A 27643-nucleotide genomic window follows, 5' to 3' on the forward strand; every position below is an offset into this window, starting at 1 on the left:
CATCACCAATGAGGATTACTGGCCTTTTTTATTCATTTAGGGTAGACACCCCACACCTATGAAAAGTAAAATTTTGGTATAGTATATTAAACTACCCTGAGTTAATCTCAAAAAACTTCATTCAATAGGTATAGAATAAAGTTGTACCAAAAAATTCTTACAGCAGTAAGAAAAATCCATTTTACAGTGTGAGAGGAGTCTCATAAAGTGAACTGTCTCCCCACCACCTGAAGAGCGTGGCCAGAAAAGAGCACTGAGGGATTGTGTCTTGGCCCCATGGTCCTTGTACTTTGGTGTGCTGCAGGACACAATTATGTTGTCATTCACAGCTTGGGGCAAAATGTCATATGTTGATGATACCCAGGCTCTAGATTTCTTCATATCATGAGTCAGGAAAGGCAGAGCCTAGTCTGGAATGCTGTCCAGAGGCATTTGTGGAATGGATGGGTAATAAGCCAAGCTTAAACCCAGGGTAGTTCCAGTTCCAGGAGATGGATTGGCCATCTTCCTGTCCAGGATGGGGTTACTCTCCTTTTGTCAGAACAGGTGCATAGGTTGGGGGTGTTCCTGCATCCATCTTTGCTGCTGAGGCTTAGTGGCTAGGAATGCCTTTTACCTGCTATGGTTAGTGTTCTAATCACAGCCCTTCTTGGACAGGGATAACCTGGCTACGATGATTTATACATTGATAACCTCGACTTATACTATTGCAATATGCTCTTATGTGCCCAGCCCAGAAGCTCCAACTGGTACAAAATACTGTGGCTAGACTGTTAAAAGTTAAGCTACTGTCAGCACATACCTGGTGCTTAAATGTTTTCACTGGCTGCCCCCGTTACTAGGACAGGGTCAAGGTTCCTATGTTAATTTGCAATATCCTTAACCCTGATATTCTAGCCTGATCACTGAGATCTTTGGTGAAGTCTCTTCTGGTGGCTCAGATGAACAGCTCACAACTACTACAAACTGCATTCAACTGAGATCCTTGCTGAACTCTTTTTTGCTTCATCTGTCGTTTTACGACTGTGTTGGCTTTATGATGTTAATTGTTCTCGTTTTCCTGACTCATTTTCTGTGAACTATTTTTATGCACATCGCCGAGCAGTACAAATAATCACTTCTATTTCTTTACAAGTAAATACGAACAAGAGACCATACAGAGCAGATTGGGTACTGGAGCTGGTTGCTGGAGAAGGAAAAGAATGGCCATTATTCAGTCACAAGACATTGGAGAGCTAACACAGTTTAAAGAGCTTCTCCCTCATCCAATCACACTATTTGCAGCCCTCTTCCCCCCAAAAGACAGGATCTGCTAAGAGTACAATCAGCTACAGTAATTGTCGGGGTGGGGTGGGGATAGCTTTTATATGCTCCCCAACCTCAAGAGCTATATGCAAAGTTTATGTTGGAGAATAAACAAATAATAATCACAAATAAGGTAAACATTTTCTGCTATAATCAGAGCTGTAGGTGTGGTACAACACAACTGCATTCAGCATCCTTGGAGTGCCAGAGGGAGTGCTAGCTTGGTGTGGCTGTAGTCTTAGGGCTACACAATTATGCTTTAATGGATGGATTATACCTGCTGAAGACTGCAAATCAGAGAAACTAGACATTTATTGTGGTTAGGGATATGGCTTCAACAAGCTGCTCAGCTCTTACCTCCCTCTCCATGAACAATTTGCATAAAGTAGTAAAAGTGAATTACACAGTGGAATAATTTATTCTCGTCTCACAATCTAGACTTTGTTTTTACAAAACACCCACATCTTTGACTTCGGAGGTAAATATATACCACTGTGAAACATTTAAAAGTCAACTTCGAGCCCTGCAGTTCTTTTAAAAACGAAACAAAACTCTAAACTTCTAAAAAGAGTTATTTTGGCAGGCTACTTACCCATCAGTGTTCGAAACTCCCATTGTTCTCGGCACATTAGTGGCAGGAAAATTCATTAGCGTGAGCAGTTTCTGAGCTCTGGGCGCCTAAGATTTCAGATTAAAACTGCAGAGTGGAAGGAAAGGAGGACCTTTTTCTGCCTCCACACTTCCAGCTCCTCTCTGAAGACTGGAGAAGAGAATATTAGGGGGGTGGGCAGGGAAAGGACTAGACCATGTGGGAAATGAACATTATATCTTAGCTGCAGTTCATTTGGTTTTCAGTTTTGTATTCTTGTTATAAAAAGTGTGCCTAGACATTCCGTTGTTGCAACCATAACCTAGCTATAAGGTGCCATTTAGCTCCTAGCTTTCATATCTCAGTTCCTAACACTGCTACCCATGAAATTTAAGTTGATAATGTTCATTTCCAAAGGTCAGAAAACAACCAGGAATAATCTGTCAATAAATTTGTTTTGAATAGAAAGGTTATCATCTAGACACTGATTTTCTTCAGCAATTGAGATAAACCTAAATGTAACTGAGGAGATCAATTGTTGATGGTTTTAAATAAGACTCTAAAATTTATGTCTCCTGTGAATTACAATAGAGCAGGGGTAGCCAACACAGTGCCCTTTGGATGTTGCTGGACTACAGCTCCCATCATCCCTGTCCACTGACCAAGTTGGCTGAGGCTGATGGGAGTCCTTACAATATCTGGAAGGCACCACAATGGCTACCCCTGCAAGAGAGGACCACAATACTAATTCTAAAATAATGGAAAAACGGAAAAACACCTTATATAAAATATTGTTATAGGCCTGCAAGAATACATGGTGACCTGAGGAATGATACCTTTGTTTAAAAACTGAAATGTCTTTTGTTAAAGGTAAACAAGTAGATATTTGGCGCTTCTGTGAGGGGTAGGATTGTAAAAATGAAAAACAAAAAATCCCAGCTGTATATGAACTATTGTTTATGACTGATTTGCAAGTAAGTAGAGAAAAAAACACAAAAGAAAAAAAATGCCTTATAAACTAAGATGTGCTACACAATAAAGTTTTGTTTCTATAAATTGTGTTCTAATGCTTCCACTGACTGGATGTCTATGTTTTTAAACATGGACAACTGGTTAAACAAACTAACTAACAAACAAAACTCCCGAAAAACACAAAGTACTTTTTCTTAGAAAAAAATGTTGTATATTGTTATGATATGCTTGCTGTTAAAAAAAACCTCTACTGCATTACAAGTGCTATATTTAACTGTCAAGAAAAAGATTAAAATTCTTAACCATAAAAGGAAACGAATTATTTCCACAAGTTTCTGAACAGACAGACGTAGCAATGGAGTAAAAATGAACATTTATTACAACTCAACTGGTGTAATACTAAGACAGTGTCCACACAGCTTATGTCACAGTCACAACAAAGCTTCCAACCAAGCACATACAAGGCAACATTGTAAACCTTAAACATGGTTTGAATACACATTTAAAAAATTGCTTTTGACTTTTTAAAATGTCAAGTAATTCGATCACTTCAACATCACACAGAGGGCCACTCTAATGTCTCTTGAAACTCATTCCAGATTTTCTGTGAGTGAAATGTAGAACAGGGTTCCTGGGTATCTTATGCAAACATGATATTTTCATAACTTCTCCTTTGTGATTATGGCATGAAGCCATATAAAGTATTTGGATGCTTTGGAACACAGTAATCACAGCAAATAGACCCACAGGAGGGGAACTTGATAGTCATATTATTGGAAAGGCGTGTAGTAACACACACAAACACAATGTGCAGGAAGTCACACTGCTTTCAACAGCAGGTGTTCTGTACTGGGGTTCTGCACTATGTGAAGTGTAGGACATGCAGGAAAATGCAAGACAGAGTAAAACAGAGTTTGACTTTGTGAAGTTCATGTTGCCTGATCCTATGCATGTTTATATGGTAGTAAATCCTGCTTTGTTCAATAGGACTTAATATTTTATTCTGTTTTTAATCTGTTGGGAGCTGCCCAGAGTGGTTGGGGAAACCCAGCCGGACAGGCGGGGTATAAATAATAAATTATTATTGTTGTTGTTGTTTTATTATTATTACTTACTGCCAAATAAAGTGTGCATAGCTTTGCAGCCTTTTGAAAAACTAGCTGAGGTAAGGTATGCCAATGACTTAAAGAGTTTGTGTGTAATGTTTGCTTCTAGTGTGTTCAGATTTGAACACACTAGAAGTGTTCAAAGATAGGTTTAGGGAGTAAACCTATCCTTGTAAAGTAGAATGAAAAATGAAAAACAATGATTAACACACAGATTGTCAGATTATCAAAATAGTTACTTGAGTTCCGGTTTAAGTATAGTTGATATACTTGGAGAAAGGTAGACAGATGTGTTGTAACGTTCTCTTCTTACATTTTTCCCTTTGAGATTATGTCAACTATCTCAATGACTTCTGGTTTAATACTGCTTTACACTTTTGAAAGGATTACATGAGCAATCAAGAAAGCATTTAAGCTAGTAAAAAAATAAGTTTTTTAACAAAGAAAATTCCATGTAGCCTCAGCTGGTGTTCCCTTTGTACATTAACTCAGTTTTCTGGCTGAATTTCATGCTGTACAATTTCATTCTGATACAAGTTCTGTTTACAACCTTGTTGCTAGAAATAAAGCAACTAACATCTCACAACAGATCTTGGACTTGCAGATCTCAATAGAATTCTTTGGTATTATGAACAGCTGCAAAACAGTTGTTTCTCCCCAATCTAACAACCTAAACTGAGTATAACAAATGGTGACTTTATAGTAAAAGTCTTTGGTTACACAAAACCAAATTAACACATTTTGACTGGCTGCCATATGGAATTGTTTCTTTTCAGTGTATGACATAATGTACAGTACTTGATACATTATGTATGGCATTTTACAAAATATATTTACTAAAATTGCCATTTATGACTCATCAATGCTTGTAAATTACTGTGGCTTAAATCACTGTAATATCCCTTTTCTCCCAGAAAAATGTTTTTAAATCTTTCATTCCCTTGTTTTTAAATTTTACAGTAAATGGATTTTTTCTTGTAGGCCTAAAAGATGTAGCTCAGCAGAACAGTAATACTGACAAATAGCATCATAACACCATTAGCTAACAATAAATGAAGGCAGTGAACATTTAGTTATGCGGAAACATCACACAAGACATCAGCAAAGAAGGAAGTTTATGTCAGTCCAATTTCTTCGAGTACACTACGAGGGGTTTCCGCTTCCTGTGGAGGGAAAATTAGAGAATGAACAGATTTTGTGCTCCTGCCAAACCATATGTGCTATGTTAATAGGGAATGGATGAAATTCAGGATATGCACCAAGCAGTCGCTAGTTATGCAGAACACTCTCAATGTTTAAGCATTTTATAATAGTATTCATCTCACACACCCATCCCTTTTCTTTTGTCGTCAAACAGAGGAAGCAAATTATTTTCTGTTTTCAGAGCAGAGATAGGGGATATTGCTATTAAAATTCCCACTCCCACCCACCCCAGCAGGCATGGCCAGTGGTCAGGAATGATGGGAACTGTAATCCAACAACAAGTGGAGGACCACAGATTCCCCATCCTGTTTGACATAAAAGAATGCTATGATACCACTAAAACTTTTTAGAATCAACATTTCTAGTTTCAAAAAGTTAGATTTCTATACTTTATATGTGAAGTTTGTATGGTACTTCTTGAAGTGATTTGATAGCAACTGTAATGTTAGCTGAACATCAGATGTTTCTAAGACTACCTTAAGAAAAGCACACCATGTTGTTTTTCCTGTTAAAAGCATAACTTGTAATTTTTGTATAAACACAGAGAGTTTACACTTACTTTAGCATCCTAAACAAGGCACAGCACCAAAAAGAGAGAGTCAGAGTTAGGCAACAATTTTCAGAAAAGGCAGCATTGAAAATGTGAAAGAATATAGTTAAAGATGCATTTTGAATTTCTGGATGTTCAACTAAAGGAACAGAAATGGGCCACGAAACTTACCAGATTAAAGACAAACACATTAAAAAGAATTTCTACTTCATGATTTTGAAACTGGAAATTTTGAAAAGGCTATTGTCAGGGGACTGAAACCACAAGAAACTTACCTTTATTATTCATTTACACATCATAGAAATAAACGATGCTTCTAAATATTCATGGATATAAGGATAAAAGAGCTGGACTATCACAAGTGGGGCGGGATGTTCCTAGAACCTCTAGATTAGCATAGATGGTACATACAATCACCAGTATGATCACTTGCCACCATTCTGCATTGATAGAAAGACATGCTAGTGTATGGAACTGAAGGGCAGGATACAAGATAGCACTGCAGTTAAGTTTTAGCCTAATCTGCTCTGTGTAAAGAAGGTGTTTCCTGACAAATAGATCTATTGGCAGTGAAAGGCACCATTCTTCCCATTTGTGAGGCAGACTACAGCTCCTTGCCACACAAGAACTACTTGGGAATGGGCACTTTCCATCAGCAGCTGCAGATTAAGAAGATAGTATTTTCTTCTTCCTTTCACTGATTTGTGAGGTAGGTTAGAGCCACTGTATGCCATGTGAAGCATAGGCTGGACTTCCATACTAGTTGGAGCTATCCACATAAATGTTCATATTCTCCTATCAGGACAGGACCTAAAGGAAGTAGTGCTTATGGACTCTAAACTCTGGGCAATATGCAAATACTATCAGACTATTGTTGTGTGTATTTTCATATACTGGGTAAAAAATTAAAAGTTAATTTGCACCTTAATGAACAATGTTTTATGAGTAAGTGAAGCAAGCACACCCTCAACTAGTTAACATCCCAGATGCAATCTGGGAGCATTTAAACTACATAGTAGCTGTGAATATCAATCAAACAAATGTTAACAAATGTTAACAGCTGTTTGAAAATGTGTAACTGAGTAATGCTTGAGAATCAATTTAAATAATGCTAATGCATTGAAGTTTGAATCATTTATCAAACATGTTTTCACATATTTTATGCCTGTAGATTAGAATTACCAAAGGCCAACTGCACAAACATGAAATATATCACAGCAAAGAGATGGAGGAAAAAAGAAGCCATTCACGTCAGGAGTGCATGCAATACTTTATTATAGACATGCCATGAAAACTAATTCACAGAAATTTACAAGCATGCAGCCGTATAAAGCTATAACATAACACAGCACCTCATTAGCACTCCATGCACAGCACTTTAAAGATTCAGGCATGAGGAGAATGCAAGCAGCATTTACCATATACATTCACAGAAGCAATACAACAAAAACAGGAAAGTTTTGTAATGGGAAAACATCCTAAGATTTGATACTAATACATCCCAGACTGTTGTAAATTCAGAATGTTAAACCCCCTTACTTGTGAACTATAACTGACATTTTTGTTCAAGTAAAACACGTATATCTGGAATTTTCTATTCCTTATAGTTCATTTGGCTAATCCTGCCCCTTTCCTATTTCTGCAATCACTATTTTATAGCAGCCTCCTGAGCAATGTAAACAGAATTAGTCTACCACTGCTCACACTTGGAATGTTCACATTTCTGAATAGAAATTGCAGTGTGGATGTTTATGTATGATAACCTGCAGGCACAGATTCTGCCTGTTGCGGCAATGTTTGGGTCAGCTCCATTAGTGCACTGAAGTATAGTCATATAAACAATTTTTTCTATGGCCTACAAAGTTTTTCTCATTATCTATTAAACGAACATTTAACGGGTCCAACAATAATTCACTATCAATGGATTTCTGTAATATATGCACAAATACCAATTCATACTTAGTTTGAAAAATACAGTCACCATGGTGTTTGCGTATTTAAACTGCAATGTTGGGCTCAATGTATTCCAGCTTGAATACTACATGCTATGGCAAGCGCTACTGGTAAGATTTAACATGGAAGTTATGGCATGCTGACAAGACACATGAAAAGAAAAAACACAGACATCACAAATGGTAGGAAAAGAAAATATACAACAGCAAAACAAATGTGATAAACTAATTTGTTCAAGATGACTGGATTCGTCCAGCTGAGGATAAGTATTCTGCCATGAGTAAATCGGCTCTATCACGTCTCTGTATGCATGGTGAATGAAGTCATTTAGTATACTGGGACATTAAAGTATTCATGACGTGGCTACAAAAGAAATGTGCACATTCTTTATAAATAGTACAAAAGTTTGCATGCATACAATAATGCAAATGGTTTTTTATTTACCACTACTTTTAATGCTATTACACTATTTCTACACCAATCTTCTCAATCACATGCATTATTAAACAACATGCTATTCAGGGTTTGAAAAGCACATCACTGTAGTATGTTTAACAAACTATATGCAATTAGACATCAATGAATCATGTGTTTAAAAAATGTTGCTCTGTGTGTGTGTGTGTGTGTGTGTGTGTGCACGCGTGCTTCCATATTTCACAACAAGCTTGTGGTGACTCGTCTGTACCTACAGTCAAACATTATTTGTTTGCATATGATTACATTTAAGTAGAGAAGGCAGAACTTTGCCTGCGTACTGCTGAATAGAACTGTCATTTTTCCTTTTTATTGGAGGCACAGAAAGAGGTGTGGAAATTAAAGTACGCAAATTGTTCAGTTTCTGATAATGCATCTAATTACATCAAATTCTATCCCCGCTCCACCGGATGTGTTTTTCAGCATGGAAATTTGCAAGCAAGGGATTGTTAGAATATCCCCCCCATCAGCAAAAAAAAAAAGTGTAGTCTTGCAAATTATCTCTAAGCACAATGACCACATTCTGTCGAATCCATTTTTAAAACCACTTGTATTAACATTCCAAGCCAGCTAACCGTTAATCCAACTACTCAGATGGAGACTTGGCTTTTGGGATTTCCTGCCAACCAAGGCTAATTTAACAGGATCTTAAATTCTCTCACACTTCTAAGAGCTTCTGTACAATCAGACCATTCATATAACTGTTTCAGGACCAGTTCTAAGAAGACTAATCCAAAGACCCTTCTGAGAATTCTCATTTAAATAGGAATGCCCAATTCTCATGCACAATAACCAGGCATAAGAATAGTCTGTGGACATTCCCATAGCACTGTGTTTATGTATGAAAATTATGGGCTTTCCAGAAAATTTTAAACTGGAAAGTCTCCCCCCCCCAAAAAAAAATTCTTCTGCTCTAATATTAAGTGGGATCCATGTTAGTCTTATTAAATGTTAGTTAACATTTAATATCTTAACGAGAAGAAAATGAACTTTCTCAACTAATGTGCAGTGCTCCTGTTCAGATAGATTTCCAGCCACTCCATTCCAGTTTCCCTCCAGTTTTCAATCTCCGCCCCCCTGCAACACTGTCTGCATTCTATGCTTACTAAACATGTTCTGTTCTCGTTAGATCATTTCTGCACACAACTCATGATGCTGCACAAGACTGCAAAGAAACAATAGTTAACTTCTCAGGCAACAGAGCAAGAGCTACATTAGCTTTAACCTTGACTAGCATTCCCTCCTACAGTGTCTTTGAACAAGTTCTTAAAAATACAAAAATAACTAGTCAATAACCTAGACTCAGTGTTCCCATCCGCATCAGATTTTGCTCCTTCTGTTTCACTTTGCCCCATGTGAGCATGCATTGTGTAGCATTTCTAAAGGAGTTTGCTGCATTCAGAATATTATATAAGAACGAAGTTTTACCAGAAGGGTGTGAAGGTCTGGTTTGACTTACTAATGTTGAGCTTTTGCAATTTTTTTCTTTTAAATTCAACTTGCACAGAAGCACTTAAGCAAACCACTCTTGAGTAGGACAATGGCAAAGATAGCTAAACACCAGTAAGTTGATTTGTTATTATGAACTGGTTCAAAACACTACAAAAGTAATTAAAACATTAGGTCAGGGCAGGCGCACTGAGTCAAGAAGCTGTTAGCTTCTCAATGACAATATTCTGCACTGCAGCCTACCCACATAATTTTTGCAGCTCAGGTTCTAAGCAAATTTCTATCACATTGCAGGTAATGTTGACACGAAAGTGTCTCTTCTCTCATCAAGTTTGGGACTTTGCAACCAAGTGGAATAGAGAAAGGAAGACTTACTATCTGAGCCATGGTGTACCCTCCATAAGTAGAGCTGAAGATATGTACCAGCATGACTAGATGGAAAATTACTCCACAATCACACTCAAACCAGGGACAGAATCCACAGAACAGATGAATGTATTGTAACTTTGAACAATTTCATCTTTTGTTCAGTCTATTCAAGGGGAGAATGGCCCGCAGCAATCATTCTATATAATCACTGTGGAACACATAAATGATGGTAGAGACAACCAAATCCTAGAGTATGGAGCATCTTATATCTTTAGGAACGGCTGTAGCTCAGAAATCAGGTTCAATCCCTGTCATATCTGTGTAGGGCCCAATAGATAATCCTGCTGAAAAGTCCAGAGTACCACTGCCAGTCAGCGTAGATAGCTTCCTAATTGTCTGATTCAAAATAAGGCAACTTCCTATGTTCTTGTTTCTTCACCTGTGGCGTGGGATCTAGCAACAGCTGCTATCTACATTAGGGGTCCACACCAGCTATCCAGCAGATCAGCAACAACTCTAGGCCATCCAATTCATTATTGGCTGTGGCCAGGTGCATTTCTGTTCAGCTTAATCTTATGTGCCAGCTACATCCATTCCTGGAGTCTGCAGATCTGGTCAGGTGATGTAATACCTTTGTTACACCATGCCTGGATTGCTGCAATGTGCTGTAAATGGGGCTACCTTTGAAAACTGTCTCAAAACTATCAGTTGTCAAGAATGTGGCAGATTACTGGGGGCCATATGACTTTCCTATTAAACACAGGAAAATGCAGACAATTGGTCTTTCTAACTTAGTACTGTCTACACCCACTGGCAGCAGCTCCTCAGGGTTTCAAACAGGGGTCATTCTAAACACTACATGGAGATGCCAGGGATTGAACCTGGATCTCCTGCATACAAAGCAGATGCTCTATTACAAAACTATGGTCCATTCACAACAAGTGTTTAGATTTCCAATTCATTTCCAGGCTCAATTCAAAGTGCTAGTGATAACCTTTAAAAGTCATTCAGTTTAGGACAGGGTTTTCTGAAGGACTCCCTTCTGTAAATGCCTGCACATGACTGAGTCTTCAACGGATCACTCTTGTGTGTCCCAACAACTTTGAAAGGATGCCTGGGAACAGAGACAAGGTCTTCTCAGTGCCCGTGCTTAAGCTATAGAATTCCCTCCCAAGGAAGGGTCATCCTGCCTCCTCTTTAACGGCCTTCTGCAGAGTTATTAAAAACTTTTAAAAGAAGGCTTCTGAGTCATTGATATTTCTATGCTCATTTACTGACCTAATTTGCTAAAAGGTATATTGAGTAAACTGCTTTTAACAGCTGCTGGGAATTAAACAAAGAAGGGGACAACCATGTATGTCACACTGAGCTCCTTCGGGGAAAAGGCAAGATATAAATGCAATAGAAATAAAATAAAACAGAAGTTTTTTAATGGGTCTTTGATTATTATTTAAATATAGATCATTTATTCACCCTGATTTGTACTGTCCCAAGCTTACTGGGGAAAGGCAGGATTAATAAGTGTGATAAGTTTTAACTTGTTTTACATATAATTCCATTACGCTATTGAAAGAAATTCAGCTTTTTGAAAAAACTGGAAGATGTAATTAACTTTTTTCTTTAAAAATGATTCCAGGCTTTTAAACTACAGTGGTACCTCTGGATGCGAACGGGATCCGTTCCGGAGCCCCATTCGCATCCTGAAGCGAACGTAACACGCGTCTGCAGGTTGCGTTTCCACGCATGATGTCATTTTGAATGTCTGCACATGTGTGAGCGGCGAAACCCGGAAGTAACGCGTTCCGTTACTTCCGGGTTGCCGTGGAGTGCAACCCAAAAACGCTCAACCTGAAACGTATTCATCCCAAGGTATGACTGTACTTCTGCTACTCTGTATATAATTTAGCTCTGGAAAGTTTTCAGTTTATCCATTTGACTGTTCACTGGGATTTCTTTAAAATACACTTACCTTTTTGTGTAACATATTCCTCTAAAATACTCAACAAAAATGTTGCAATGCACTATAGATGTAAATTAGGCTTGTCCTATGAAATTGACTAGTAAAGCATAAATAAATAGTTCTGCAGCAAGGCCTATGGTAATTTCATGGCCCTTCCAGGTAACGTTTCAATGCATAATTAGGCCCTACCTAGCAAAAAACTTTGTGAACCTTCCAACTTCTATTAACACCTAAAGATTAACAACACCAGAACAAAACCACACACCACACACTTCAAACCGATGCTGTTAGTATGAAAGGAAAATAAGACAAGAGCACCCAAAGCATATTTCAATACTTTCATGCAAGTGTTGCACAAGGTTAAGTTCATCACTGGCCACTTTTCTGTTCCTCTTTTTACTTATCAGGCAAGTTCCATTACACGTGCAAAACTCTGCAAAGCACCCATGTAAACCATGCCACCAAAACGGTAAATTTGGTAGTTACCAATCGTATGGATGGGATCAAAACGCTAAGGCTTTAGACTGCTCTTAATCATAAGATATCCTCAGACAAACCTCCCCAGTCTTCATTCTGGCTCTACAAACAAAATCAAGCACAATTTAAAATTTGGCAAGTCTGAAGTTTAAACATTTTTTAAAAATGTAGCAAAACTATCTGAAAAAATATCCACTATTACACACACTTGTACATATGAGGATTGCTAAGGCTCTCAGGTAAACGGCTTCTTTGCATTGCTTAAAAAGTCAGTGTTATCAAGGACAAAGCTAATGAAAATGTGACAAAAGACAACAACTCCAATGAACTCCACATAAAAAGCATGAGAACTCAACACAACAAGATGTTTCTTTTTCAACAGCTAATCAAGCTCCAGGTTGGGGAAGTTATTCTGAACACAATGAGAGCATTTGTTAAGAGTCAAGCTATATTTGACAGTAGAAGATACTTCCTACTTGTCAGCTCCATTCCCATATAAAATGGGGGTGGGATCAGGTCTTGCAGCAAGAACACTGCACCCTTACCCTCCTCTTGTGGCTTATTTCCTCTCAGTTCATTTTGCCAACCATTTTCCCCCATTAATGATCCACTTCTGGTACTGGAGCCAGAAACAGGGAAGTGTCTGAAGCAACTGAATACAGGGAGGTGAGGTACATGAGAAAGTCAGTTAGTCGGTCAGTCTCCCATGGACGCCATTTATTGTTAAGGACCCTCAACTTTATATGACAGTGGGGTAGACACATAAATTATAGTTCCCACCATGTCTGATTTGGTCCTCAAAATGTCTGATTTGGTCCTCAGATCTCCTCCTTACTAACAGCTTTAAAAACTCTTAGCAAGAAGTAACTGGATTATTGGATTTATTTTTAATGGGTTTTTAAAAGACAGTATCTCAGAGAATGCTAGCCTCTTTGAAGTTTTCTTCTGAAGAGTACAACATAAAACCTAAAAAGCTGAAGTTAAGCCTTTCTTAAAGTTAGCATTTAATTTTCAATAGTGGAGTTATGCCATTCCCAAACTATTTAGTACTATGTAAGATACATTAATTCCCTCGTGCTACAAAGGACTACGATATAAGACATCGATGAAGAGACAATAGAGAACAAGGCAGAGTTCTCATTCAACATTCCTGCCTCTACCGAATACTTTAAAGACTACTTCTGTGCTGAGGTCAAAGTACCAAACATTCAAATAGGGTGATGACGGTTATCTAATTCAAAGCACAAGTTCTGTAAGGGAGATTAAACAGCTTTACTACACAGAAAGGTGCTTGCTTCATAACTTATGCAAGCAGTTCAGAAACACACATCTCTCAGAGGCAAAGCATAGGTACTGATTCTTTCAGTGCTAAGTATTACAAAAATCCAATAACTACATTAGGTGTGCAATGTGTTTGTTATTTCCCTATGTCACTCCAATATTACAAGAAGTCAAAAATCATGTAGAAGGGACAGAATGATTATGTGCATATAGGCACACAGTACACAATTCATTTTTTAACCATGGCATCCCCTCACTTCTCCATGTGATCTTCGTCCTCCCATGTAAACTTTAAAGCCTTGCATTCCTCTGACAGCTCTAGACAGAGCTACAGGACTGCTGCCATACCTATAAGTCAGGCCAAGTACGTAACATGGAGAACACTTTAGATGTAAACACTGTCCCAAGTCCTCTCCATATCTTCAGCAAGCTAACTGCAAGTTTGAAATCATATGGAAATACTCTGAACAAAAAAAAGTTATCACTGCAAGAATCTCGACTGCCTTGTATTTAAGAGCTGAACTAATGTTTAGCAGCTGGCACAGATCTGAGTCACTACCAGTACCTGGGCCATAACAGGGAATGTGGGGCTTAACACATCTATTGCTCACTGCTTTTCGCCATAATAAATGTGTCTGCAAATCTTCGGGAAATAAGCATATGAAGTGTGGTTCAGGGAAAGCATCTTGCAAATGAAGAGTGAAGCATTTCTTCCCATTTCCCCCCACTCCATATCACACTGCCTCCCATGGCTTTTCAGCTCTGATTATCTTTGTTCTCAAGTTCCCACTTTGTTCCGGATTAGGCATCTCTTGGTCTTAAAATCTTTTCTTCTTGTGCCACATCCAGGGTGATTTAAATGGGTTGCATGGAGCTCAGTTCTGCAATCACTTCAGTATTTCTTTCACCAGAACTTAAGCTTAAGTAGTAGATGCATTCTTGTGAGATCTTTTTTGTTATCTGCAAGTGAACATGCTCACTGTCCACTCACAGAACATGAAATAAAGAACTTTGAAGCAATGATGCACCAATTTAACAAATCACAGTTCTAGTGAACAGAGTACTTAATTTCCAAAAATAATGGAAATGTACTACTAATGTAACCCTCCCCATGAACTATGCGCTTGATAATAAAGTAATTCTAAAATACACAATTGAATAAGAGCATTTGGAATCTGTCCTGGAAGGACTGATTGTCCTTCTTTTGTCCTTGTGCTTCAGCTTGTCAAACGGATTTTAAAAAATCCTTCAGTGTTAGGGTATGAAGGAGGTATTATGGCATTAGCTACAAAGGCAGGATAAATGACTCTTCCTTGCCTAGCTTTTGTACAGGGAGTCCCAAGTGAAAAGCTACTTATTATGCTTACATTTGTTTTATCAAACAGATTGTTACATACATATAAGGCAGCACTGATTCCAACCAAAGCAAAGGAACGGAATGATACACACATCACCCACTACAAATAGGTTAACTTCCAAAAAGACACTAACCAATGTAAAGGAAACACAAAATTCCACAAAATTTTAAAATGTTTAGTTTTTGTAACTTTATGTAAACACAAAATCCAACACAGGCACTGCAGTAACAAATTCTGAAAAGATAAAGTACATAACTAACACACTATTGAAAAGATAAACTATCAATTATACAAACTCTGAAAGTCTATGTGAATTAAATGATGATGGGAAAGAGTAAAACTGATAAGGGGAAAATATTATTTTATTTCCTTTTGACATTTAGATGTCACACATTCAACAACTTCCGTTGGGCAGCTGTACCTCCCTTGCAATTTCTTAAACAAGATTTGTTCTGGCAAAACTATGATTTTTAAGGGGATTTGTATGGAAGAGAAATCTATGGATTTTGTTCTGCAATTTAATATTGGACTTTTTTTCTTGAAGAGATTCTAAAAGGAACTGCATTTTACCGGTATATTGTTTTTACTATGGTTCATTAGCCACCTCAGACACTTTTAATCGAAAAGCAGATTAGAATTACTCTGTAAAACAGACGTGCAAAATTTTGTTCACAACAGCTAGTGTGCCACTGCACTCTGGCAAGCAAAACAAATGGCCAAACTTGGGAGCTATAGAGCTAGCTGCAAATTATTCTAGCAGCTGTGTAATGACCCCATCCCTTCTCAAAGCTGGGGGGTGTTTTGCCACTATGACAGATACCCTGGGGGCCATAGTTCACCAAGCTTCTCACCATACTTTCCTGCTGGGAAAACCTCCTTGTTTGCTTCAAGCCCAATAGCAACTTGACTTGGAGTAGTCAAACCAGTGAATTACCCACAATTCTGTCCTGCAGGGAAGCATAGCGAGTCACTGGAGCACATGGCTAAGAAAAGTCCTGGCAACCACTATTTTTGGCTTGCCTAGCAAGGACAGCCAAAATTCTGTTAATAAACGAATCCACCATAAAATTATGTGAACAGAGTATGCCAATATTTTGTACTAGTACTATGGAGCCAGATAAATTCTGGACTGTAATGCCAGGCAGATAATAGAGCCAAACTAAACATGACATTTGCCACATGGTTTGTCTTTGTATCATTACTTTTTCTTTAACATATAGCCAGCACTTTGAAGAATCCTTAGAGGAGACCATGGCATGCAGTAGTTCACAGAGTGGATAGACTCAACAAAAATACATTACCCTGGCCACAGAGGCATTGCTATGTCTGACTTGCAGCCGCGGAGTACTTGGAGAGCTGCCCTGCCAGACCCTTCAGTGACCCAGTGTGGTGTAGTGGTTAAGAGTGGTGGACTCGTAATATGGTAAACCGAGTTCGATTCCACACTCCTCCACATGCAGCTGCTGGGTGACCTTGGGCCAGTCACACTTCTTTGAAGTCTCTCAGCCCCACTCACCTCACAGAGTGTTTGTTGTGGGGGAGGAAGGGAAAGGAGAATGTTAGCCGCTTTGAGACTCCTTCAGGTAGTGATAAAGCAGGATATCAAATCCAAACTCTTCTTCTTCTTATGGGGTCCACTTTTCTGCTTGCCTTTCTTCCTGGCAGCAGCCCTCAACTCTCTCCCCAGAACCCCATGCAGTATGTATAGCTATGTGTGTACAAGTGGCTGTCACCTGTCTAATCTTTCTGTTCTCATTTCCTCTGTTTTATAATACTTAAAAATCTGTTAGGGGAGGGAAATCCTCCTCCCTTCAACTTCCTTCCACTCCAACCTCTGTAAAATCATATTTATGAAACAAACCTGTTAATTTCCTATCAGCCTACAAGGCACTGCGCACTATTAAGATCAAAACAAACTAAACCAATAGTAACAATGAAGTAAGATCATACAGCTATAGCAAATAGATCTCTCTGCAGCCTTGTCCTTTGCGTGTTTACTCAGAAACAACACTATGCAAGACTTGCTCTCAAAAGTGTGCATAGTGTTGCAGCTGTAAAAAAAATTCTTCCTCCACCCCTTTAATTCATATTCTTTCCTCCCTAATCTCCAATATCACATTTTCTTCCTGTGGATAGGTTAAAAGAGAAAAATAATCTCAGCTGTGTTTGAGGTTGCAAGCCTAACCATGTATATTCAGGAGTAAATTCTACTTAATTCAGTATGGCTTACCATACTGAAGGTAAGGATTAAGTTTGGAGGTTTAGTGACCAAAGCCCACCCATCTACTCATTGCCTTTTTCTGCCTTCCTCTGCCATCTGTCCTACCATCCCTATTTGCACAAGCTTGACTTGCTGCATCCAACACCTCGGCTCATAGGCACTTCAGCAATGAAGACTGTTGCCCCTATGGCCAACTTTGCCGACATGCACTGCACACATGCACTTTAAATAAGCATGAGCAGGTTACACCTCATGTAAGGAATAAAGAATCTCACATTTTAAGAAAATGGAAAAATATATACTGAAAGACACTGTATGCAATCGCAACAGTCTTGATGGCTGTTGTATCAATCACAGTATTCTATTTGCCACCTGCTCCTTCTGCAACTTTTTCTAAAGCTTCTTATATAATATGAACAAGCCAGAGTATTTGTGGGAATTCAGAATCACTACACTGTCAACATCCGTATGAAAACTTCTACTCAGTTGAGCCTTCTCCTCAGTATACCAGCATTTTAAAGGCAGTGAATTTTTAATGAAGAATGCTTTTAAACAAGTAGTCCCAGTGTATATATTCTGAAGTGGCAAAACCCAAGAAGTTAATATATATTTGGATGGGATGGCCACTTAATTACCAGCATAAATTTATGGTTTATTATTTTAAAAGTCTCACTAATGAGTGGATACAGGAGGACTGAAAGATGGGACTTCAACAAAACACATATCAAAGCAAAACAAATACACATCTCAAAACACCACCCATGTTTGCAATACAAAGCCACAAAAGTTCACATCTGCATAACTGTACAAGCATGCAGGCTGAATCCATGTTCCTTTATGTAGAAACAGACTTGCTGTATTTATAACATGGCTCTGAACCATCATTCAAAACATCTGTAGTGCCAGTTCTATGTTATCACCTCAAGATTTAGGAATTTTATGTAGCCTAACAAAAAATGAGTTGTTCCAACTACTGTGTTGAAACCCTAATTCTAAATCAGTGCATTAAAGGCAACAGAGTTCACTAATATTTATGCAGCTGCTATCTGTATACCAATGAGGCTAGGTAAAGGGAAATGGGGTGGGAACAACAAGGCCAGAAGCAGGACCCTTACTATTGAATTAATTCTTATGTATTTCAAAGATTTATGGCTTTGACATATTTCATATTTTGATATATGCTATACTTTGTTATACTGATTATTCTGATGCTGTGTTAATTGAATTGTTTTCTGTTAGTCTCTTCGGGCTTCTCTCAGGAAGTAAAAACAGGATGTAATACAGGAAATGCATTTTGTTAGCAGCTGAGGTGCAAAGTTTCAACCCAAAAGTCTACATTATTTGCTACGGTTCTAAGACTAGTGTTATAACTATTTTCTAAATGCACAGTGTACATCTACTTAAGTTAGCTATGGCACTGTTACTTGTTTTTAAAACAGTTAATGTTAACTATACCTTAGTGTCTCAAAGAAGAGAGTCTAGCTTCTGGATTTCAGCAATGAAAGAGGCATACATGCATCAGGTATGACAAAAATTAGTTATAATCATTCAGTTAATTGAATAAAAAGAAACAGATATAAATTAATTGAATAAAAAGAACAGAAATGCCTAGACAAGACGACACACACATGGAGACAGTAGCTGCATGTCTAGCAACACATACAACACCAAACACATTATGAAAGGAAACCTTAAAAAAAAGCAGTATTACTGTTCTTTATAGTTATATACTGAATATAGTGATGCTAGCTAACAGAATAAGAAGTGGGTAAAGCAATATTGTACAGAAGAATATTAAGGAGAAGCTACATGCTAGACATGCTGAAAAGCTTTTTCAACAACTTCTGGAGAAATAAGATGCTTTTCTTAGAAAAGAGTAAAGCATGCTGGTGGAGCTTTGGCAAAAAAAGAATTTTCTTACCTCTTGTAATAGATCTGCTTGTTCAATGGCTTTAAGAACATTTTTCTTTGAGGTCTCCTGTACTTCCCCTCCCAAAAGAAATTCATCCAAAATAAAATAAGCCTTCTCAAAATTGAAGATGATATCAAGTTCACATACCTAGAAAACATAGGAAAAAACATGTTGAGATTTAATCCCTTCTTTAAGGTGCCAAGTTAAGATCCTGTGGTTTTTAAAGAAACACAGATTGTCATGATCTTCTGTGTGATCACTAAAGGCCAAGTCATGGATTTGGTAAGGAACAAACTTTTGAGAAAATATTAATATTGATTTAAATAGTAACATTAAAATATAAGGAACAGGCATTTAAATAAGTGTATCATTTGAGCTCATCACCTAGGCCTCATATATATACCACATAGTTCTCTGCTTTATGTAATAGCATTTGTAACAGCAGCAGCACACTACTGAATATCTTCAAAGAAGATTCAGTGAAGTTGCTGATGGAAGAAATACTAGTTTCTTGGTTGTTACATACAGTATTGGTATTTGACATGCGACATCTGACAAATTCTTTACTTTCAGACTTCATTAACAGTTCCCAGTAAGGAAACAGACCTATATAATGTAATGCAATAGATAACTTTTTTATTCTCATTCACAGTAATAATGCATACATGCTGTAATATAAAATCAAAATACCAGATTATTCTTTTACAGCACTTTTCAGAGTTCAGAATACTATTAAAATTCCCCAAAAGCACCGTGAGGGTGAAAACTAATATCACATAAGCAAACTTCCACAGTGAAACTTCCTCTTTGTTTTCCTTCTCCCTGCAACATGCCCACCCTGCTGCCAGGGCAAATCTATTGTTAATCTAGATCTGGCAAACCTCATGAGTAAATTTTGAGGGCTGCAAGGAGAGGAGAGGAAGAGAAAGCCCTCTTCAGAAATCTGTTCCACTCATGTACAGACAGCACTGGGTGTTGTTTCTTATGTGTATTAAAACATTTTTTTATTATGTTCAGGAAAAATAAATCATCTTAATTTGTGTATTACATAAATGAAAAACTTCATTACAGAAATTTATAATTATAGGATGAGACCCCATGGAGCTTGAGTGAGCATCTACTTAGTCAGTGAGGCTTCTGCTTTCTCTTCTCCCCCCATGTATCCCCCAAATCTGTTCTGGAGGTTGGGAAGAAATTCTGGAGCAGATTTTGGGAATGTGTGGCAGCAGGGAGAACATGGGGAGAAGAGAAACCCAAGTCCCATTACACAAGTGGATTTCCACTGCCCAGGCAGGCAGACATCATTGGATGTCACCTACAGAGACCAGAAAAACCAATTAATAACTTACACTTCCAAAGTATTTATCAAGCAATTCCACATAACGGTGAATTATTTCCAGGGTTATTAGCTCATTATCCTGATCTTCAATGGCACAGCAAAAATAGAGACTTGCATATCTGAAAGAAACAGGTTACTCTAATTATGAAACACTGCCAGATTTTTGTTTTAAGAATTATACATACCCATTACATATTTCACAGAAATTAACAGTGCCAACTTCCTCAGAGTAATGCATTAACTTTCAAAATTAACCTGAATTCACTAACTTTACAAACTGGCTTGAAAATAGCTTTATTATGGCTTTTTCCAAGTACCTCATTGTAGTTGCCAGTTTGTGGACAAGTTTCATATTTGAGTGTGTTATCAACAGTTATTCAATCAATAGCTATAGGAAAGAATAATTATAATAGCAGTTATCGTTTTTATGAAAACAAATTTCAAGATGGCTGTGGAAGCGCTACCCCCAGCAATCTTTTCCATCTCAAGGGCCACATACCAGTAGTGAGTGGGGTGTAGAATGAGATACTTAATTTTGTACAGTAAGCTATATTCTGCCAAATAAAAGCCAGAGGTTTCTAAATACACACACACCTTTTATCCTCCACCCAGGCAAGGAAGGTGCATTAATACATTTCAAGAACACATTACAGCCAGGCAAATCACTTTAGGCGGATGCAGAGTGAAGGGTGTGGCCTGAATGGAGATAGAGGCCTGGAGGGTGTTGGAAGTGCTACAGCAGGGATCATTCAGTTTGTAATTTAAGGGTAACCTTTGTTATCCATAGGTCAACCAGCCAGTAAGGGTAGAGGAGTTGCTTAGCAACCAGTAAAGGTAAAATGGTGTTTGCTGAAGCAGCATGTGCCTATTTATACATTGCTTTTGTTCATTTTCCTCAGCACAGTGTTATCAGGATTTCTTTTATTTCTGGCTACATCGGCATTATTTAAGTGACTTTGCTAAGAGAGGGGCCCCTAAGGTTCCCCACCCTACTCTAGAACACAATCATCATCCTAGGTACTTTTATGTGGGCCTCTTTCATGGGAGGTTTGGAGAGAGACAACACAAGATCAAGCCTTTTCAATGATGGCTTCCCACTTGTTGAATGCTCTCTCCAGGGAGGCATGCCTGGAACAACCTTTATCTGTTTTTATCTGCTAGGCAAATACTTTTCTCTTTGTCCCTTAATTTGAAGTGTGGCATTGTGGCTTGTTTCAGTGGGGTGCAATCAGTAAGTCCTCATCTGTATTATCAGTTTAACAGTGTTTTAAAATTTTTATTGCATTTTCTCAGCTGTAGAAACTTGGCAAATAAAATAAAATAAAATAAAATAAAATAAAATAAATAAATAAAGTGGTAAGTAGTTTCGCAGATTTATGAATGCACTGAAGCACAGGTAGTACTTGATCTGTTTACCTATTGAAACAAAGATTGAAATAATTTCACTGTGGTAGCAAGAACAATTTTCCTTCACGGCATTAAGCAGACAGTACAACATTCCATAGCTCTTAAATTTACAGCTGAACAGGCGAGAAGTATAAGATAGTGTAATTGTGCAACCTTTGTATATTTGAGCAAAATCAAGTCCTAGCTTATATAAAATAAAATCATGTAACATTTTAACATTCAAGTACATTAAATAGCCTTTAAAACATAGTTTTCAAATATGTATGCCTCATTTAATGAAAAATCTGAGTGCATAACTATTTTATTAAGTGTAAAATTATCTCATTTTTACAACACAGAAAAAGTACTGCAGACATAATTCCTACAATGCTATTGAATTATATTTGAGGAAAGTTGAATATGTTTTTCACACATAAGAGAAGAAATCCTTATTTCTACTATTCAGTATATCTTTTGTTGGATAGAACTTATAAGTGTAAGGATGGAAAACCACCTTTTGTAGACAATCTTCAGGTCCCTCCACTCCAGAAAACTGCACATTTTCGGTTTACGGGCCAAGACTGTTTGAACAAGTTCTCTTGTGATTTTCTTCTTTTCTTTGTCAGATAATGGGACATACCATTTCTGAAGTCTCAGCTTCCCTTGACGACTAAAAAGCAACATAAACTGCATCTGTTGAGTTAAATAAAACACAGTTTCATGTCAATCCTTCAGACCCATTGCATAGTGTGTGCTATACATTTGAGAAAGCTTTTGAACATTAAGATCACCAGCATTTTTCTTTCCAATTAAGCTTTAAAAGCAGCCTCTGGAAAGGACATCAAGGACTTGAAGGTATCTCAAAAGATAGACAGTGGCTTGTATTATTAAATAATTATTTTGAAAAATCTGGGTAAGATAAACACAGTAGTGAGTTTTATCTAGAAATCATCTAAATTGTATACAACTGTATTCAAGTGAAGTTTAAATGCAAAACATATTCACAGCAGTTAATCATAATATCCTATCATCTTCCCATTGAAGACAAATGTAGCATAATGCCCTAGGTTAAAATTGTTGCTGTTTTTATAAACACTTCTAGAACTCATTGCACAGCAATAATTCTCAAGTCTGAAAAGCTATAAATTTCATATTAAACAGATCTCTAGTAGCATGATCCTTGTTATCTGGGTCAGTATTCTTCAACTCTGGGTTCCCAGACATTGTTGGATTTCAGCACCCACCATCCCCAGCCATTTGAGGGCTTAGACAATGGTCAGGGATGATGCAAGTTGTAGTCCTATAACTTCTGGGGACCAAAGACCACTGATCTAGTTATGCTGTTGCAGGTGCACAATATACTTTATTAAAAACCAGCCCATTCTTCTACACTGACACTGCGACTGTACACAAAAGGTATGACATAAAATAACCATGCTGAAAATATAATGCTGTTGGTCAGACTGGCCTAAGCCTTCTTCCTATATCTATGTCTACTTCTTTCTGCAAGCAAGCTATACAGAAATTGTAAACAAATTCTACACCCAACTTGAAAGACATCCTGCAAACATTTATGCAAGCATTACACATAATCCACCATATAGATTGTGGAAGGTTTACTTATGTGAGCAAATTTAGGTAACAGATAAATGTGTATTGTTTTGTGGTTCATTATGGCCAGGCTTCTAATTTTTATTTTTTAAAAGCGAAGAAAAGAACCTATAATGCAACAAAACAACCTGGGAGAAACAGCTAAAAACAAGCAAAATATACTAAAGAACCAACTTATAAACTTAAAATGCCTTGATAACTGCACCTGAACAATATGTGGTGGGGAGGCAGGTAAAAGAGGAAGTGATGGCATCCACACTAAATGGTATTAAAATATCTTTAAAGTGGTATTAAGTATTCTTCCTATATCTTTCATAGATGAAGAGAGAGGTCTCTGCAACTTCTCATCCTGACACTACAATTGTTGTTGTTGTTATTAAATTTTGTATACTTCCCTCCCTACATCTGTAGATCTCAATTTGACAATTTATATGTGCCAAAATGATCCCTTCTATCTAGCTACTAAAGGTATAGAAATCCTGTCTTCCATATAATCTGGTCAGCCCAGAAAAAGCAGGAACATTGATGCTTCAAACATGAGATGTGATTCACATATTGCAAGCCATACTTGAAGATAGATCTTTGGTTTCAGAAGGTGGAAAATACTGAAGAAAATTATGTACCATCACCCTATCTTTTGAGTTCAACAAAGTGCATCTGGGATGAACAGCTCTTATCGCCAACTATACATATTGTGGTCAAATAAATTTGTACTAAAGAATATCCACACACACCAAATATGCATGCAGTTCTTTCTTAAGATCAAGTGAAATTTGGAATTGAAATCTTTTTGAAGGAACTACCTAGACCTTGTTGGCCACACACAAATATAAAAGTTGCCCCTCTTACAAGTAGATGCAGCCATGACAGGTCCATTCCTACTTAGGGTATTATCTTCAAAATGGAGTTAGAACATGAAAACACCAAGTTCATGAGGTGTGTAGCTGTGAGCTGAAGATTTTGACTAAGCCTTGCTTGCAGAAGTTGTTTATCTGTAAGCTCTCCTCACTATGAAGAAGGCCTCAGTGACGTTACAAGAGTTACTTTGAACTTTAAAGGCACTCGTCTCTTTAAAAATACAAGTTAAAAAGCAATTTGTATTCTGGAGCCAGAGCAGTCTGGACAGTTAAATACGGAAATTTAGTACCACACAAACCACACATTTCTCAATCTGAATATAGTGATGTATCTCTCACTTTACCACATGAGATACAGGAAGAGGAGCAAGGAACAAACAAAAGGAAGTCCTCCCAGAGAACTTCAGAGCAATATAGATTTGTTCTATTTTACAAATCCCAGAACATTAGGCATAATCTAATCTGATCTATGAAGTGTCCTTAAATGGGTTATTTGTATGGAGAATCAAAACTGCAATAATACCATAGGGCAAAAAGCTTACCTTATTTATAATACATTTCTAGTGGCTAATCTCCTTAGTGGAGAGCAGCTCACCTGCAATCCCCAATATTTGTCCAGAAGGCTAAAGCACTCATGCTCAAAAAAATGATCTCTCTCCCTCCTTCTCCCAGGGTCTCTCAGCATACATATGCAAGACCACACTAAGGACAAACACCATCCAGCTTTTAGGCTTTAAGCACTTCGAATTCGCATTAAAGCATGTGCTGGGAAGGGATGGAGGGGAGAGGGGAGCCACCTTTGTTCATCCAGGCTGCATGTGGATTACATCCCCCTCCTCAAAAAAGAGAGAGAAATAGCTGAAGCGCATGTTAGGAGCTGGTTACCCCACTCATACATCCACTTCCTTCCAGCATCCCATTTATGAGGAATCGCGCACGGGTCCAACTACAATCACGGCCACCAGAAGCAAAATCCACAATAAAATGCTACAAGAAGTGAAGCGGTTTTTTTTCCCAGGTGGTGTTGTTGTGTTTGTGTTTGTTGAAGGCAGGCAGTCTGCCAAGCCAGCGTGGCATCAGGGGCCACTAGAACGACCGAGGGCAGCGCCAAGGGGCCAGGCAGGAGACTCTTGATCTCAGCGAGGTCGTGGGTTCGAGCCCCGCGTTGGGCAAACGAGTCGTGCATTGCACGGGGTCGGACTAGATGACCCTCGCGTTCCCTTCCGACTCCTACGACCTCCTTCAGAATAGGGCCTAACACCGACAGGTCACGAACACCCATCCAGCAGCCTGACCGACGCATCTACCCCGCCAAGACCTCGAGGAAAAATACTCATTTTTAGAGCCCGCGCGGCTTGTATACAAATGCACGCGCTGTGTATTCCTGTACCTGGGCGCACATTTTATATATGCACACGACGGCGGCGGAGAATAAGAGGCAGCGGGAGAGTCTTTACAGCCGGTCTTTACAGTCTCCCCGCCTTCCACCCGTCGGCGTATTAAAAAAAAAGGGGGGCTCCGTGAGGAGACGCCTCTGACCGTTATAAGGAGGCACAGGCGCGCGCGCGCGAGGCCAAGCTCGCCGCATCACTTACCGTTAGTCAGGAGCGTTCGAAGCGCGCGCACCGGTGTCTCTGCGTGAGTGTGTGCGTGTGCGTGTGTGGAGGGTGTCTGCTCAGCGCTCTCTCAAACTACGCAGGGAGCAACCGCCGCCACGCTCCCCACCAGAGCGAGGGAAGGGAGGGGCTCCTCCCGGCGAGCAGGCCGTGCCAACTGTGGCGGGGCCAGGAGGCGGGGCCAGGAGCTCGTCGCAGGGGGCGGGCGGGCGGCCCCACTTCTTCTCTTCAGCCACCAAACTTCATTCGCCCCCTCGCAGCGGACACCAGGGTGTACCCAAGGGGCGGGGTGTGCGTGGGAGCGCGGCGGGGCGGGGTTGGTGAAAGGAGGAGGAAGGATTTCCCGGGCAGCCAATCCCTGAGGCCGAGACGCACGACAGAAGGTTGGGGAGCGGGTAGTAACCGGTGCGCAGGCAACAGCCATCCGGACACGGCGGGTTGTGACAGGAGCGAGGCGGACCAATCAGAAAGCCGGGTAGACGCAATATTTGTGTTTCCCCCGCCTCTACTCGCATCTCGCCAATCAAAAGCACAAGGGGAAAGCAGATTAGCCAATCAGACGGGGACGCCCTCATCTTGCCCACGCACCCAGGCACACAAGGCGGTATATGAAGCCTCGACAGAATTGCACCGATTGCACATGCGCAGGGTCTTTCACCCCGGTAATTGGGTTCCAGCTTGTCATCGTTAAACTATGTCTTCTCTGTAACTCTCCCTCTACTCTTACACACACACTTCTGCATTGCTTCTAGCCGCTTAGTTGGCTATTAAGCTTCTTAGAAAGCTAGTAACGTGTGAGTAGAATGTAGGAACATAGGAAGCTGCTTTGCACTGAGTCAGACCACAGCATCGTCTGCATCAACGGGCAGGCTTAGTCCCGCAACAATATGCAAGCCTAAAAGCGGACACGGAAGCATTTTCATTTCTGCAGCGGCTGCAGTCCTGAACTCATTCACTTGGAGAAAAGTCCCACTCCACTCAGAAGGATTTGCTGCTGGTGTTAGCACTAACTGTCCCAGGATATTCCAGTTAGCCAATTAGTGCTTCACTTTCAGGTTTTCTCTGTTATATGTGAAGTGTCAGAATTTTCTCAAGTTCTATAGGTTCTTCTACCCAGGATTCGAAAGTTGCTTGTAACAATACAGTAATGCAGTTATGAGTGTAGCCTTTTGTTCACTGCCAGTCACTTTGCACAACTCTCAAGCCTCGCTAGTAAACGCAAGGAAGTGCACTACCTTATTTAAGGTCCAGGAACCCCAGAATGACGGGAAATGACTCTTCATGCAATTGTGTCAGAGGACAGTCTGCGTTAGACTGTTGGTTTAAGACGGGAGAGACCCAGGCTCAAATTCTTTGTCTTGAAGCTCCCGGGTGACCAGGGGCCATCATTCTCAGCTTCACAGGAGGATAAATTGCAGGAGGTAGAATCAAGTAATGCTTTAAGATCAGGGAAGGGCTGGATATAAATGTAATTGATAAATACTCAAATTTAGCAGAAGAAATGCCATAAAGGACGTGTAGGAATGGCAACACATGTTTTAGGATCTGTGACAGCCTTTAATTTTGAGAGCAATATAGTTTTCTGGAAATGAGCTTAGTTGAGGCAGATGTGATGCCATGATTATCTATTTATGGCATTTTAAGATTAATGGATT

General features: G+C 39.0%; 1 protein-coding gene across 7 annotated transcripts; it reads right to left on the reverse strand.

The window, feature by feature from the left end:
* Nucleotides 1-3222: 3222 nt before the first annotated feature.
* Nucleotides 3223-27635, reverse strand: AP1S2 (adaptor related protein complex 1 subunit sigma 2). Of its 7 annotated transcripts, none has more exons than XM_083612445.1 (6): nt 25968-27635; nt 22419-22597; nt 20529-20637; nt 19189-19326; nt 12417-12509; nt 3223-5135 (listed from the first exon to the last, which is right to left on the reverse strand). In XM_083612445.1, the coding sequence occupies exons 2-5, from the start codon at nt 22595-22597 to the stop codon at nt 12465-12467; spliced, it is 471 nt and encodes a 156-aa protein (XP_083468571.1). In that variant the 5' UTR covers nt 25968-27635; the 3' UTR covers nt 3223-5135; nt 12417-12464. The 7 variants fall into 7 exon arrangements, with proteins under 7 accessions (XP_083468571.1, XP_083468568.1, XP_083468570.1 ...); XM_083612442.1 differs by lacking the exon at nt 25968-27635 and adding an exon at nt 25763-25929; XM_083612444.1 differs by lacking the exon at nt 12417-12509.
* Nucleotides 27636-27643: the final 8 nt, after the last annotated feature.

Source organism: Podarcis filfolensis, assembly GCF_964270895.1.
Source record: "Podarcis filfolensis genome assembly, chromosome: 4".
In the NCBI taxonomy this organism is placed as follows: Eukaryota; Metazoa; Chordata; class Lepidosauria; order Squamata; family Lacertidae; genus Podarcis; species Podarcis filfolensis.

Bases quoted from the DNA above. Each gene is read 5' to 3' on its own strand.
- AP1S2 (XM_083612441.1), bottom strand. The intron at 20,638-22,418 runs GTGGTTTTCCAT...TGTTTCTTTCAG, and splicing joins CTGAAGATTGTCTACAAAAG to ATATGCAAGTCTCTATTTTT. The intron at 5,136-19,188 runs GTAAGAAAATTC...TTCCCTCCACAG, and splicing joins AAGCAGATCTATTACAAGAG to GAAGCGGAAACCCCTCGTAG.